The sequence below is a fragment of the Micromys minutus genome (assembly GCF_963924665.1).
Source record: "Micromys minutus genome assembly, chromosome: 31".
NCBI classification, from domain to species: domain Eukaryota; kingdom Metazoa; phylum Chordata; class Mammalia; order Rodentia; family Muridae; genus Micromys; species Micromys minutus.
This window is the reverse complement of record NC_137966.1, coordinates 2,599,395-2,616,094: the sequence shown is the minus strand read 5'-3', so window position 1 is coordinate 2,616,094 and position 16,700 is coordinate 2,599,395. Positions and strand designations below refer to the sequence as shown.

General features: G+C 44.1%; 1 protein-coding gene across 2 annotated transcripts in view; it reads left to right on the top strand.

Moving 5' to 3' along the window:
* Positions 1 to 6,224: 6,224 nt before the first annotated feature.
* PWWP2A (PWWP domain containing 2A) overlaps positions 6,225 to 16,700 on the top strand; it is a gene marked incomplete at both ends in the record, with an annotated part of 36,455 nt that continues 25,979 nt past the window's right edge. For both annotated transcript variants that reach the window (XM_080942085.1, XM_080942084.1), the window contains one exon: positions 6,225 to 6,748. In XM_080942085.1, the coding sequence (XP_080798211.1) occupies positions 6,225 to 6,748 (524 nt within the window). The remainder of the gene's footprint in view (positions 6,749 to 16,700) is intronic.

The window sequence follows — 16,700 nt, the reverse complement described above, 5'->3', positions numbered from 1 at the left end:
GGCTTTGCTCTAGTCATCTGGACCTCTTTTTTGATTCTTACTTAGACAGGGTCCTATGCTTTACAATCTGGCCTTGAACTCTGAACTTCTGATCCTTCTGACTCTATTTTCTGAGTGCTGTGTGTATCACTAGGCCTGGCTTTTCCTTCTTCTGTGTAACGGGGTCTTGTTTTTGACATGTTGGCCTTGAACCCACTGTGAAGTCAAAGAGGACCTTGAGCTCCTGATCCCATGGCTTCTAGCTCTGGTATGATAGGCTACCACGCTTAGCCCCAGCTGGATCTCCCTCTCTTTCTGTCACCCCCACCTTCTCTCTCCCTCCCTCTCTGTCTCTCTAACTCCCTCCCTCCCCCCCACACACCACCTTCTCTCTCCCTCTCCCCTCCCCCCATACCACCTTCTCTCTCCCTCTTCCCCCCCCCCCACACACCACCCTCTCTCTCCCTCTCCCCCCCACACCACCTTCTCTCTCCTTCTCCCTTCCCCCCCACACACCACCTTTTCTCTCCCTCTCCCCTCCCCCCCACACTACCTTCTCCCTCCCTCCCTCCTTCACTCCCTCTCTGTCTCTCTAACTTTCTCCCTCCCTCCCCCTGAGGCAGTAGCAAGGATCCTTATTGTCAATACAAGAGATAACACAGATAGATTAATTTTTATGACAATTTTAGACTCCAGGGCTTCTTTGTGAGGTTAGCTCATTAAGTAAACATATTAGTGCCCCAAACAAAATCCAGCAAGCATTTGTGACAGTGTTCAAAACAATAAGCCTGTGCACAGCAGGGAAAAAGAGGAAAAGGCATTTGCTTGTTTTCTCTCCTCAGTGAGGTGTGTGACACAAAGCATGTGGCTCATTTGGTGGAAAATGTTTTTGTTATAGGAAAGATCTGAATTTTTCATCTTCCTCTCACAAACCAAAATCCCAGACCTTGACCTAAATAAGGAAATCAAAATAAGGTGATTTCAAGTGAACCTCAACTTTACCTACTTCCTTGCCATCTTTACTCTTAAGAATATATATCCAGCACCTACAGGTGCTTAGTGAGTGCATATTTAGCCTGAATGAGCTTCAAGCTCTAGGAATAAAAAACACAAAACTACAACAAGCCCAGTTAGGATGTATTTACCAATACGCACTTAGTAGACCCAGCTTTTTCCTATAGGAAGTATTTGACCAAATTGGAGTTAAGTTCATTTCACTTGCAAGAGAGGCCCTGTGAGCCTAGTATTTGTTCTGTGACATTTAATAGCAAGGCACCAACTGCAGAGGCCCATCAGGCTAATAAAAACACACAGCCTCTAGTTTCAGTGTGCAGAGCCTGGGTCTAACCAAGTCTGGCTGTTAGCTCTACCCGGTTCTCACATAGGGTCAGTCCTGCTGACTGGGCTAGAAAACATCAGGAGGCCACAGCTGTGCAGGTTAGTAGGTGCACATGTCTGCCGGTGCTTAGGATGCTCACGGGAAAAGAATCAAGAAGTCTAGGTTTGGGAATTGTGTAAGCACTATTTACTCAGAAGGCAAGGCTTAATGTCCCTCTCTAGGACAAAAGATACAAAAATGGGTCACAAGGTCCCTCGATCAGCACAGCTAACGTTTTTTTTTTTTTTTTCAATCCGGCACAGAACAACTTTGTTCGCAAGGGATAATTGCTTCGAGGAGTGTCACTCAAGCCTCCACTTAAATATATGGCATCCCTATTTCTGAGCTGAGATTAATCAGCAGAGTCCCTGGGACTGTTCAAAGCCTTCTAGAAAGCATGAAGGTGAACATACTCAAGGCATGGGGTCTGAGCTTGTGGGTTCAGTGTTTGATTTTTTTCCCCTTCTATCGCTGAGGCATCCTTTTTGGGCACTTTGAAGGTTGCTGGATCTTTAGCTACTTAGGTGGTCTGGTTATGTCTCAGCCTCTGGGAGAGAGCTCTGGGCTCCTTTGGAGGGCTGGCTGGCAAAACCTCCTCAATCAGAATGGTCTTGCTCTAAAGGGGCTGTTTATCTGATGAATTCTTAGCATTCCTATTTCCATGGTCCGTGGTGCTAGGATTTGGGCCAGATTAGGCTGGAGAGGAAGCAGCCCGTGGACTTCTGCTTATTGGATGAGGAGTGTTTTGTGTGGTGGAGTGAACATTGCGGCTTTAACTTAGCGAGTGCTTCTGCCCTTCAGAGCTACTGGTCGCAGTGGCAAGGCCCTTGTGCTGTGTGTGTATAGCCAAGTTATCTCTTAGCCCTGCTTGTTCCACAAAATGCCAAACGCTTTCCTAGGGCAGACTTGTGGCGAGATCATTCATGATGCTGTAGGTAGCTTTAGTTTTCACCGTGGTAATTTTGTCCATGCTGTCAGTGGCTACTAATGGAGTCGTCTCACAGTAGAGAGGTAACAATGGATTCTCCTCCTCTCCTTGAGGAGATGCGGGTATGTGTGTTCTGCAATCTCTGGCTTCCAGGGGATGTTGCTCATGTCCAGTGGAGGAGAAGTCATGGGTGCAGGGTCCTTGATGCCTGGCAACACATCTCCATGGGCAGCAACATCTGCCTAGATGCTCACTGGGCCCAAGAGCATAATGAAATGTTAAACCATGGTGGCAGACAGATGTTAAATGAGGGTCATTATCCAAGTGCTGCACATTAACAAAACTTCCATTCAGAGGTTTTGCACACCTGCAATAGCCGGGCTACCAACCAGGCTGGAGGACCCACATCTTCCCCAGGGCTGTGCCACAACACAGAGCTAAGCCATTATGGTAACACAATGCCCAGTCCACACCACCCCTCTGGAGCGCAGCCACTCTTGATGGATGTCTTATTCTTCCCACCTATACATGCATTCAAGCCTCCACCTACTTATCCATCCTTCCACCTATTTCTGGAGACCTACAGCACTTGACTATCAATGATCTCTCCATGACAATTCCAGTCCAGAAGGATCCTGGTGGCAGAAGTGCCTGGGTTATGTCTGCAAATGTAAGAGCCAGGTTCGCTGCCAGATCTGGTGTTCTCACAGGGAGTCTCTTACAAAGCATAATGATTTGGGTCCTGTTTTCTTTTCCAACCTCCTTTTACCTACTCATCCTCTTTGTTATAGTCTTCAACCACCAATGGTCTTCTTCTCTTTCTGACCGGCTGAAGCCCTTTTTGGCCTTGGGGCTTTAAGAGACTGCTCTTCTTTTGTGACCTGAATGTTCAGCTAGCAATGCAAAGAGCTGGCATTGTCTGTTCCTTTGCATCCTAAAGCATCCTGTTTTCAGAAAGGCCTTTGTGTACCCATCTTCTCTAAAGGGTGCATTCTTCTGCCTTGTTAATCTACTTTATTACCCCAGCCCGTTTATTTCTCTTATAGAATCTCGGAATCTTTTATCGTCTTGTTATTTTTATAACTCACCAATTAGAGAAAATAGGCCCAAGTGGGCAGTTACCAATTTTTTATTTTTATTTTTTGAATATTTTTATGGCATGCCTTCTGCTTGTCTTGCTGTTTGCAGTTACTGGTGCGCAGTAGTCCTTCGGTGTTTTTGAATGGATAGGAGAAAGATGCAGACTTCCTGGTATCAGAAGGCTTGAGGATTTGTAGAGACCAGACTAGACAGAATGGGACTGGAGAGAGGATCTTGATGGCAAAGCAGAAGAGCTGACCCGAAGGGAACAGAGGTGAGTAGAGTCTCTTGAGCTGCATGGTGGGACCAGTGGCTCTGGGGGGTCACGTATGCCACAATCTGTGAGAAACCAGAGGCTTAAACTGGTCACCGCTGAATTTTGTAATTACGTTGAGAAGTAATGAGGTGCCAGGACCTGAGTCTTATTTTCCTCACTGTGGGAGATTTACACGGGGTGAGAATTCAGGGTGCCATGGCTCCACAGACTACATGTTATCGCTTAATTAGCTGATTCTGGTGAACTATAGATGTAGTTTCATAATGAGAATTCTGTAAGGCAAGACCCGTGTATGTTTAATGTAGTGTAATGCAATCCCCATAAAAGATGTTTTTGGCTTTCTTACTGCTAGGTATCAAAAACAATGCCTGTGCACGTTAGAAAGCACAGATTTTTTTTCTTTTTGAGGAAGACACGGTTTTCATCTGCAAAGAAAGCTAAAACATATTAGTGGGTTTAAAAAATTGTTTACTAAGATAGGGTCTCATTGTGATAGATGCTCTACCCAGTCTAAAACTTGCCATATAAACCAAGATGGCCTTGAACTGAGAACCCAGTTGTCTCTGTCTCCTTCACTAAAACCTGCACCACCATGCGTGGTTATTTATCTACTTTCAGATATTCATTTCAGCCTGAGAGTGGTTTGGTGCACAAGGTGGCTTGAGGAGGGCACTGAATCCCCTGGAGCTAGGGCTACAGGCAGTTGTGAGCCACCTGATCTTAGTGCTAGAACCATCTGGGGTTCTCTGCAATAGTAGCACATGGTCCTCAGTGCTGAGCCATCTTTCTAACCCCCAGAACACGGGATTTTAAATGAGAGGTTATGGGAAAATAAGTGGTACACAGAGATCTCTAAACAAACTCCACCCCCCCCCCCATTCTCTTACAGGAAGATTCTGAATTCTCCTTGACTGGCATCTTCTATTGGACTTTTACTTTTCTCAGAAGTGCTAGACTCAAAATAGAGAGAACATTGGCTAATATTTGTTTATTGTCATTTTGTCTTTTCTATTAAAAAAACTGAACGTATGACTGTATAATTTATTAGCTAGATGACATGAGAAACCCCTTCGCCTCAGTTTCCAAATACAATGGGTATAATAGTACTTGTCTAATTGCAAGGATCATGTAAGATTGTACTAGAAATTGACATATGCTATTCAATTAATCTTCAGCTTTTCATCCTTCCCTCCACATTAATAACTATCTTCTTTCTTTTTTGTAGATGTTCTCAGTGTCTCTGATCGCTCCTACAAGAAAGGACTGACTGAGAAACAATTCGCAGGGAGTGAATACAGTGGCTCCTTCTAGACTTAACAGATTTAAAACAGAATTAGTCTTGAAACAGAACACTCGGGAGGCGGGGAGAGGCAGGCCGATTTCCGTGAGTTCCAGGCAAGCCAGAGACCCTGTTTCAAAGAGCAAAACAAAAAACCCGAAAGGAAAGCAAGGACATCAGGACACTGGAGGGACCCCTTACCACTCATTTCTTCTTTCTTGAGATGGGTCTCTCTCTGTAGCTGAGTTTATCCTGAAACAGTATTAAGTCGGGGTGGACTAGGATTTTGCCATTTCTATCTGTGGCACCCAAGTGCTGTCCGATGGGCAGCTATGCATAGATGGATTTTTTTTTTTTTTTCCCTGTACACAGCAAGGAAAAGGGCAAAGAAAGGAAAGACTTCAACAGTGAATTCTTTATGTGGACCTAAGTACTTCAGTCAACTTAGCATGTCAGTTGTCTGTCTTCTTGTTAGAATTTTCCTTTATTTTTTTGAAACTAGCAGGTCCCTAGAGATTAGTCCTTTATTTTTAAAAAAGTGAAAGCAGGTTAAAACTGCTTGTGTGCATGCTGGAGTTCCTGTCATGTGGTTATGAAGAATGTCTTGCATGTCGTCCTATTTCCAGCGCCTCGTAATCTGACTAGCAGAATAGGCACTCAAAAAGTCTTTCAGGATTATTTTGGAACTTCAGTTATCTTTCCCACAGAAGCCTGTTATGCCCACACTTGGCCACAAGCAAATCCACGCCTAGAAATAACATTTATTCTAAGGATCTCTGCGCAAAGATTCTTGGGAAGTGGTTCCCCTTCTGCATTCTCCCGCTATTCCTCCCTTGGGGAGTCTTTGAAAGAACTGGCACGACTCGCGTTTCCTTCCCATCTCCCACCTCCGAAGAACAGGCCGAGTATGAGCAGGAACACAAACCAATCCTAAAGCGGTATTTTCCCTCCTAACCAATAGATACGGGATGTAAGCACAGGGCGCCGCTTTTGCCATCCTTCAGCCCGCCCCCCAAACTCCTTTTAGATTCGCCACTTGACAACTCAACTGGCCAATGGGAAGTTCCTACTCTCAGGGAGGGGGCGGGACGCAGACCGCGACAGACGGCTCCTTCTGACCAATGGGTTGACAGAAGTGCGGAAGGGGGTGGAAGGTGGAACCAATGGCGCGGTGCCAATCACGAGCATCAGGGAAAGGGCGGGACGAGAGTGTTAGCGGGAGGGAGGGGAAGGCCTCGGGATCCCAGCCGCGCTGCCGCCGCCGCCGCAGCCCGAGTCGGAGGAGGGAGAAACCAGCGAGAAAATGGCGGCCGTGGCTGCTGAGGCAGCGGCGACCGCGGCGTCCCCCGGGGACGGGGGCGCCGGCGAGGCCGAGCCGGAGCTAGAGCCCATTCCCGGCAGCGAGGCCGGCACCCCCCTCCCGGTCACGGCCACGGAGGCGGCGGTGCCGGACGGCGAGGCCGACGGGCGCCAGTCCGCCCCTCAGGCCGACGAGCAGCCGCTGCCGCCACCGCCGCCGCCGCCGCCGCCGGGGGAGCTGGCCGGCAGCTCCGAGGCTGAGGAGGCGAAGCCGCCCGAGCCCGCGGCTGTCCCGGTCCCGCCGCCCGAGCAGCCCCCGGCCGCCCCGGAGCAGCCCGAGGACGCGCTGCAGCCGCCGCCAGCCCCGGTGCTCGTGCCGCCGGCGGGCGGGGACTCAGCGGTGTCGCACCTCATCCCCGGCTCGGAGGTGCGGGTCACGCTGGACCACATCATCGAGGACGCGCTCGTCGTGTCGTTCCGCCTCGGGGAGAAGCTCTTCTCTGGGGTCCTCATGGACCTGTCTAAAAGGTACCGCCGGCCCCCGACAGCAAGCTGTCCGCTCCGCCGCGAGGGAGAGCGCAGAACCCCGGCTGCTCCCGCCCCGCCCTCGGGTCCTGCGCGCCGCTCTCTCCGTGGGGCGCGCTCCGCGTGGGGCAGACGCGCGCGGCCCCGGAGGGCGGGCCCGGCCCCAGGTGTGCAGCTGGGGACGCGCGCGGGTGCAGATGGCTGGCACATCCCCGCCTCCTCGTCCCCAGCCCTTGGCGACCCTCTGGCGAGCGCACTGGGGCAGATGGGTTAATGCAAAATGCAGATGGATCCCCCCCAACCCCCACCCCCACCCCACAGAGAACCGAGTGCTGGGCGGGGGAGGGAGAGGTGCTGCTGAGGCATTTGCCTGTCCTCAGATCAACCTTTAACTTTAGCGGTGCTGAAGAAAGGGGTGTGTGCTTTGGGCTTCCCCAAGGTTACCTGTCAGTTGTTAGAAGAGGAAGAGCCCCGAGTTAATGAACCCTCTTTACTGTTATTAAGAACTCCTGGAAATAGTTTCTCGGAGGATCACGCTTCAATAAGGAGGTACCTTTTGCTAATTTTACTTATAACTTAACGAGATACTGAAGACGGGATGAGTCCCTTGTTTTTTGAACCTTTTCTATCAAAGTGGTGGGTTTACAAATGTTCGTATGACTTTCTTTGCCAGTGGTAGGGATTGAATCTCTGATAACTGTGGGACTGTGATTACAGTTAAATTTATGTTTTGACTTGAAGGTTGAGTTCACCTACAAACCTCTGTCTTATCCAATATATTTTCACCTTGTGATTTAAACTGTGTTCTAGGCACTGCTTTAAACAGGTAAAGAAGATAATGTGTTTTCAGTTTAGAGTTAACCTTTTTATTCTCTTCTTTTGCAGATAGGAAGTGCAGAGACTCCCATTCATGGCTCTCCGTTCTGTTTCCTGCAACAGCACACACACTCTGGTGTCTCACCTGTTTGGAAATGGCTTAGTGTATTTGATGTGTTCATGTATTCTTTTTTTCTGCACTGGAGATTGAACCTAGAGCCTCCTCCATGCTAGGCAAGCATTCTGCAAATCTAGCTACACATTCCCAGCCTTCTCCAGATTTTGTTTCCTTTATTTTTTGAGACATGGTGTGGGTTAAGTTGTCCATGCTTGCCTTGAACTTGTAATCATCCTGACTCAGCCTCTCCCAAGTACCGAGATGACCGGCATTTCCCATCATATCCCACACCCTGGCTCATGCTTTACTCTTAAATTCCTTGACCTGTCAAAACACAGGAATTTGTTTATACCTGAAAACAGCTACTTAAAATTTACATTGGAACATGGTGGGAGGTGGGGGTGTTACGTTGGACTCCTGTTTGGTTGCTTGGTGTACTGTTAGTCTTCAGGGTCCTTGCTTTTATTCATTTATTTATCTACTGACTTTGGGTTAGTACTTTTCATAGTTAGAAAGCTGAATAGATTGCTTTCTACTGGTGTTTTTTACTAGCAAGAGAGACACTCTAATGTGTATGCTATTGAATCAAACAGAAGAAGAGGCCAGTGATTGTGAGAATCTGAATTTCAAATCTGCAAAAGAAAGGTGCAAAAAGGTAAGTTTTTGGAAATAGAGCGGATCGTAATTTCAAATGTTGAAGGGCTTGTTCTGTCAGAGAATTGTCATTTTGAGTTTTGGTCTATTTTGTTAATACTACTTCTTGTATATAACGATTCATTTTCTTGTTGGAGGAGCTTTTGAAAGGGCATGGAGTCTTACTTAAGTCTTGCTGGTTGGAATTCCTGGGCTCAAGCCGATCCTCTTGTCTCGGCCTTCCTCCTGCTTCAGCACCCCCAGTAGCCCATACTACAGGCCATCTGTGTCCTGCCTTGAGCATATGTCCAGACTTTTTATCCACTGTACTCAAGTCATGGGTACACTGTATTCAGTAGACACTTTAAAAATAATTTGTATCTTATTTGAATTGGCCACTGAAGTATACTTCCTGGTAAAAAGTAACAAGAGCTCCCAATTGAATGGCAGGCATTGTAGACATTGTATCATCTAAGTTAAGAGTCTATGTAACTCTAGTGATGGTACACTTACATGGGAGGCAATTAAGGCTTATTTAATTTGACCAGTTAGGCTGTGACTGGCAAAAGATTTAAATGTGTGAAAAGTTAGGTGGGGTAGCAAGTTTTCTTTTAGGCAGGAAGTAAAGAATTGTATATTTTTCAGATTCACTGCCTTTTCTGATTTCTAGTGGCTCTGCAGGGTGCTACAAAGGGCTGTGGGTCTTAAGCCAAGCAGAATAGTCCCTTAATAATCAGGTTGTTTGGAGAGTCTTTCTTTGAATATCGGAGGGCATATAATTTCAGAAGTTGGAGTTCCTGCCCTAAGATAATTGGGAGAATGTGTCAGTGTATTTATGCTATTGTTTATTAGACTTAGAGAGAGTTACTGCATTTATTTAGTTACTTTTTTTTTTTTTGTGAGGATTGAATGAAGCCTCAAACATGTTAAGTATGTCTTCTACTGCTATTGTTTTTTTGAGGGTAATTTGGCCAATTCACATGAGTACAAACAAGTATAATGCACATAAGTTATATTTCTTGGCTTACCTGAAAGGGCAGACTTTACTGCTGACCAACTGTACTGTGACTTCATAGCTCTCTAGTTTGTACAAGTAAAACCATAACGTTTTCAGCAAGGCGCTTCTCAGGATATGCACTTCCTTTAAGCAGCATAAGCTATACTATCCCTTATTTCTAGAGGTCTTGGCCCTAGATGACATCTTGACCTAAAATAAGGGTAGTTTGAATATCTTGTCAAAAGCAAGTTTTGTTTATCATAGCATTAAAAAAGTACTGAGTACCTTTAAGTAAAACATAAAGTTCAATCACTCTAGCTGTTTTATACCCATTCCTCTTTAGATACTTTAGATTACTTGCTAAACTATCTGCTTTCTTTAGATAATATTAAATTACTGATGAACTTTTTGGTAGGCTTTGTATTATGGAATATGAGCCTGTATGTGCATTCTGCCCTGCTTCAACATTTATCACAGTTTAGTTAAATGTATTAAATCATGTAACTGCCTCCATTGGGTGCTTTTTGAATGAAATCCCAGGCATATATACAGACATTTTGTCTTAGCTCTTTGAAAAGATTAGGCCTTTACCAAAAAACCGTAATTTCTCAGAATTACAGGAATTCCAATTAGTTAACATGGTTATGAATAAATCTTATTATCCCGTAGACTTTCTCAGCCAATACCTGAAATGATATTCTACGTGATTTTGCTTGTTTGCTTATTTTGAAATAGGGTCTTATGTAGCCCAAGTTGGCCCTGAATTCTGGTTCTTCCTCTTCTTCCCTAGTGGTAGAATTACAAGCTTGAGCCACCGTGTCAGTTTCTTTTTTTTTCTTTTTCTTTTTCTTTGAAAGACAAGGTCTTGTGTGGATCTTGGCTGGCCTTGTACTAGCTGTGTAGTCCAGATTGGACTCCTCTTGACTTCTGTTAGGGTTATTGGTGTGTCCCTTGTTCAGATGGATTATTTTATTTAGTATTATCTTTTTAAAAAGTTAAAAAGCTATTTTGAAATCCTGAAAAATATTTCTGTATCCCTGAATTAAGGAATCATGAAGTAAGCATTGGTACGTTAAAAAGTCTTGTATATTTTAATTTTTGTGGCACATACATACTGTATTTTTATACATATCATATTCTGTCTGTGGGGGACTGTTAATTAAAAACTGAAATGATTTCTTTTGAAAACTTCAGCATTTACTGCTTAGGACTTTTAAATTTGTAGAACATTTACTCGTTTTTAAAGGAAATATAAACCAAGACAATGATTTCTTTTCTTTACAGAGACCATGAACGTATGGTGCAATAGCCCTACTTTTGGTGGGAAAAATATACAGCCATTCTGGTGGAGCAGTGAGTAGTGGTGTCAGTAGTTTATACTAAAGCTTTGAGGTTGAGGACCTAGGCCCTCGAGTAGTTTTCATAAAGTCTGGGTTGAGTTGTAAGTTCCTAAACACATTTGAATTTATTGGTTCTATCTTAAGTGGAAGGTGTTAGAAGGCTTTGTATAGTAAGTAAAGTATCAGAGGCAAGTGCCAGTCACTTCCTGGTCTAGACGACTTCTAGGATGCATACTACACATTAGTTCTGTACTGTACTGTGCTGAGTGACTTCCTCCATTTCGTGGAGCTGTCCTCTCACTTATTCGGTGGGCAGGCATAATTAGTTGTTGGTAAATAAAAATCTAGTTTGAATCTGAGAACAAAGAATTGTGGTTTTTGGGGTTTTTTTTTTTTTTTTTTTTTTTTTGATCTTAGTTTTGTTTGCTTTGAAACAGTTTTTCTATGTAGCACTTGGCTGGCTTGTAGTTTGCACTTAGCTTCCTTGAGGATGTACTTGCCTGGCTCCCAAATAAAATTATGTAAATTTTAGATATATTTTTATATTATATATAACATTGCCACCCCCAATCCCTGCAAAAGTTTTTGTGGACAGGCTTGATACAGAGCCACGCTGGCCCTGGACTCTGACGTTCTCATCCCAGCTTCCCGAGTGCTGGGATCACAAGCCTGTGTCACCACGTTTCCTTACAAATAGTCCGCTTATTCCACATCTGTGCCAGACATGCCTTATTGGACTGAAGCTTTTTCTTTGAGATAGGATCTCTTTCTGTGACTGCCCATGATCTTTTCTGTCTTAACCTTCTGAGTGCTGGGATTACAGACATGACCGTGCTCAGCTGGAGTTGCTAATAAGGTTAATTTTCAGATGTTCACATGTAAATAAGACCATATTTTACTGTGTATTATTTTAAAGTCATGATGAAGATGTTGGTAAGAACAACTTTTTCTGGCCGGAGCTTAGGGGAGGAAGCTGTTAAGTAATTTGATTAGTGCTTATCGACTGTTATGTTGACTTCAGATGCTAAAAGGTGAAAAATGTTTTTAGTACACCATTTCTTAGCGGTTTGCTTCTTCCTACATTTCTAAATTAAGATGCACACTACCAGAAAGAAGCTTGCTATAGTGACTGCCGGATACAGTTTAGTCAGTAGTTCTCAAAAGTGAATCATTTCTGGGGTTACAAAGATGGCTCGGCTCTTCCAAAAGATACAACTTCAGTTCTCAGCCCACACAAGACAGCTCACAGCTGTCTGACTCCACTTCAGGGGGTCCGCCTTTCTGATCTCCAAGGGCACTGTAGGCATGAAGTCTACATGCAGGCAGAACACCCGCACATATAAAATGTTTTTTAACTTTCACTCAGTGTGATTCTGATGCAGAACCATTTAGGATGAATGGGTTTTGGGGATAGTTTTTAGTTCAAACAAATTTTGTAATCCTGTTAGAAGTTATTTTAACTTAGAATGGAATATAATTTGCAAACTAAGCAATTCGTTTGGAGGATGTACAACTTGGGTATCAGATCCAGATGCTTGTTGAAAAGCTGGTATGTACACTTGGAAGTAGTTTAACACTAGCTACCCATTATAGGTATAAGTTGTCTATAATTTTTTAAAGTTATTTATTCATTATAAGTACACTGCAGCTGTCTTCAGACACACCAGAAGAGGGCATTGGATCTCATTACAAATGGTTGTGAGCCACCATGTGGTTGCTGGGATTTGAACTCAGGACCTTTGGACGAGCCATTTCTCCAGCCCTCTGTCTATAATTTTTAATCTTTATCTCTTTTAACCAGATGTTTTAGTTGCCTAACTATTGTTTCCTTCTCTTATATTTGTTACCTAACAGAACTGCCAAGCTTTACTTTCTTGATTTAATAATTACACTGCACTTGTCAATTCTTTATTTTCATTTATTTAAGCTGCAGTTATAGATGACATGGCACCACCTCTTGTTAGAGGTTGGGTCCAGGTCTCACCTGAGCTTGTTTGGTAAGCACTTGACTAGTAGTAACCAACTAGTTACTATAGTAACCAACCAGTTACTACTTTACCAGCTCCCACAGTTGCCATTTCTGTGCTGTGTACATTCTTTCATTCAGCCTGGAGGGTGTCAGTGTTACATTTGCAGACAAACTGCCAGATTAAGTAAACTGCTTAAAATTATAAATTGCATGTGTTAGTAGGAATATGTAAGGTGTTGTTATTTAAGACTTGGCGAGCCCTTTACCTTGGCTGGCCTTGTCTTAGCCTCTAAATTGTGGAATTGCAGAAGTTTTATTTCTTCTACATTTATCATTTATTTATTTGTCGTTTCTTTTATGTATTTATTTTTATTTTTTAAAATACATTTCTTTTATTCTTTATTGGGACTGGGTCTCATAAAGTCTAGCCTTACCTCAAACTTGATAGCCGAGTCTGGCTTGGAAGTCCTGACCCTCCTGCGTCTAATTCTTAAGGGCTGAGATGCAGATCTATGCTTTGGTTCCCAGGCAGTTTTCTTTTTGCCCAGTGCTGGGGATTGATTCCCGGGCCTCGAGCACACTGGAGGAGAGGAGCTCTCTGTCACTGACTATTTTGCCACTGTTGACGTGTTGTCCAGGGTGACCTGGAACTTAGGGTTTTCCTGCCCTATCCTCAGGACCCACCGTGCCAGTTTTGGAGGCTGAGTCAAAGGACAACTTGCAGGATTTGCTTTTTTCTACCACGATGGTTAAATTCAGGTTGTTGGCTTGGTGGCCAGCACCTTTCTTCACCCACGGAGCTGTGAGGCACCTTGCATGACCCTTGGTTAGGGTTAGGGTGTGTTACTTTGTGTGCGTGTGGGGTGGGTGTGGACTAGGCTGGCCTGTAACTCATAAAGATCTGCTTTGCTGTGCTTCCCAAGTGTTGGGTTAATGGCCTGTGCTATCACAGTATGCTGTGACCCTCTCTTTTGTTTTATTTGTAAAGAATAGGGTCTGGGGCTGGAGAGATTCTCAGTGGTTAAGAATGATGACTGATTTTTCCACAGGTCCTGAGTTCAATTCGTAGCAACCACATGGTGGCTCACAGCCATCTGTAATTGAATCTGATGCCTTCTGCTGTGTCTGAAGACAGCAACAATGTACTCATATGCATAAAGTAAATAAATATTTAAATAAAAAAGAGCGGGTCTCCTATATCCCAGCCTCCCTGAAGTTCACTAGTAGATGTGGGAAGAGAGTCTTGAGCCCCCTCCCACCTGTTCTGACTGCCAAGTCTTGGAGTTTAGGAGAGCACCGCCATTCCCAGTCTGTGTCATGCTACATGGCCAAAGTGGTCTGCTTGCCAAGGGAAGCTTTGGCCAACCCCTTTGAAAAAAGAAAATTTCCCTTTCTTTACTTCAGTGACTGGGTGCTCATGTGCATTTGAGTATGTGCGTGCATGCCATGGTTTGTGTGAAAGTCAAAGATCAAAGAACAACTTATGGGATTCTGTCCCCTCCTACTGTGAGTCCTGGGGACCAAATTCAGGTTGTCCGATTTGCTAGATAAGCCTCAAAAAAAAATTTTTTTTTTCTCAAGAGCTTTGGCATAGTTAGATATAGCTAGTTCCTGACCTGCCAGCGCTATATAAGGAGAACCTGTCAAAAAGAAAGGAAAAAAAATGATTTTGGTGAAACTAAGATTAAGGTTATTTCTGTGGTGTGGTGGTAGTGTAGTTCACCTTTAGTCTCAACAAGAAAAAAGATATTTTTGTGTGTATATGGCCTTAAGGATTGTATTTAGGGTCTAAGATTGAGTACATATCATGATTACAATTCTAGCTCTAGGTAGTATCTTTTAATCTTTATTTTTTAATTCATGTGATTGAGTGTTTTGCCTGCATATTTGGATCACCAGGGATTAGAGTTATAAATAGGTATAAGCCACCAGGTGAGTGCTGGAAATAAGATGCTGCTTCTCTGGAGGGAGCAACCTGGGTTCTTAAATCTTGAGCCATTTCTTTAGTCCCAAGATTAGACTTAAAAAAAAAAATCCTATTTTTAATGTATTTTTGGGACTGCGGTATCTGAATGGTGTGTTAATTGAAAGCACTATTTTCCCTACAGCATTGTAGTAAGTCACAGAATGTGTTTACACACCCATAAGAGCATATGCCTGCACACATGCACGTCTGCTTGCAGGCGAGTAATTGTATTTTCGTGTGTGTGTGCACACGAGTGTAGGTGACAGTATAGGCCAGGGACGTTAGACCTCCTGGAACTACAAGTATAGATCGCGGTTGAGCCATTGTGAGGTGCTGACACTGAGCTTGACGTCTCTGGAAGAGCAGCACTGCCATCTTCCCAGCCACGTGCCTTGTTTTCTGAGACGCTCTTTCTCAGTGGGACTGGGTGTTTGCAGTTCACACCAGGGTGGTTAGCTAGTGAGCTCCAGGGATCTGCCTGTCTCCACTTCCCCAGTGCCGGATCACAAGTGCTTCTGGGAATCAAACTATGTTCTCTTATTGGAAAAGCAACACTTCATCTGTAAACAATGTCCCCAAACCGTGTTTCTGCTGGGAACTTTCTTTTCTTTCTTTTTTGTTTTTGCTTTTAAGACAGGGTCTTACCTACTATGTTATAGCTCTTGGCTGTCTGGAGCTCCGTAGTAACCAGGACGGCCTCAAACTAAGACATTCCCGAGTACTGGGATTAAATTAAAAGCCAGGCACTTGTGCCACAGCACCTGGCTTAGTTTGAAATTTTCAATCGTTGTAGAGAACTTGTCTCAGTCAGGGTTTCTATTCCTGCACAAATATCATGACCAAGAAGAAAGTTGGGGATGAAGAGATTTATTCAGCTTACACTTCCATATCGCTGTTCATCACCAGACGTAGTCAGGACTGGAACTCAAGCAGGTCAGGAAGCAGGAGCTGATGCAGAGGCCATGGAGGGATGTCACTTACTGACTTGCTTCCCTTGGCTTGCTCAGCTTGCTTTCTTATAGAACCCAGGTCTACCAGCCCAGGGATGGCACCACCCACAATGGGCTGGTCCTCCCTCCTTGATCACTAGTTGAGAAAAATGCCTTACAGCTGGATCTCATGGAGGCATTTCCTCAACTGAGGCTCCTTTCTCTGTGATAACTCCAGCTTGTGTCAAGTTGACATAAAACCAGCCAGTACAGAACTCTGTTGTAAAGTTTTTACCTAAGTCTTTAATTTGTGTGTGTCTCTTGCCTCAGTATCTAATAGCTCAGGTTGTCTTGGAACCTGCTGTGCAGCTGAGGATGAATCTCTGACTCTGCTGAAATTATAAATGTGTTTCCCTGCACTCAGATTGTCAGTAATTTTTAAAACTTTGCCCCATTGCTTTATCATTAATTTTTGTTATATCTTTATTTAAAAATTTATAAATTTTATGTGTACAAATGTTTGCCTGCATGTGTTTATGTTTGCATGCCATGTTTAGTACTGAGGAGTCCAGAAGTAGCCGTTGGAACTCCTTAGGCATATGTAAGAGACCCTGCAGTACCTGAACCTGGGCGCCACTGAACCATTTCTCCATCCCGTTTCACCATTTAGAAAAAGATTGATTTTTATTATTAAAGATTATGTTTGTAGGCTGGACAGTTATGGTGTATACATTTAATCTCAGCACGTGGGAGGGAGAGGCAGGCGGATCTCTGGGAGGCTAGTCTGGTCTACAGAGTGAGTTCTGGGACAGCTGAGACTACATAGAGAAACCCAGTGTGAGCTGCCTGATAAGCGTAATGTGATACACATTCTTAACCTTTGAGCCATCTCTCTTTTATCATCATTGATAAAAACATCTTTCCCTAAAACTTTCAGCATTATGTTGAAAACATCCTTAGATGTGTTTATATGCATACACATAACACACACCACACATCCTTTAGATTTTTAAAAACATTTTTATTGTTATTACGTATGATATGTGTGCATCTGTATGAGTGCTCAGGTGTTCCACAGTGCATGTGTGGAGGGGCTTATTCTTTCTACCTTGGCTTCCGGAGATCAAATTCACATTGTCAGATTTGGATGTCGGGGCAAACACTTTTACCTGCTGAGCAATCTCACC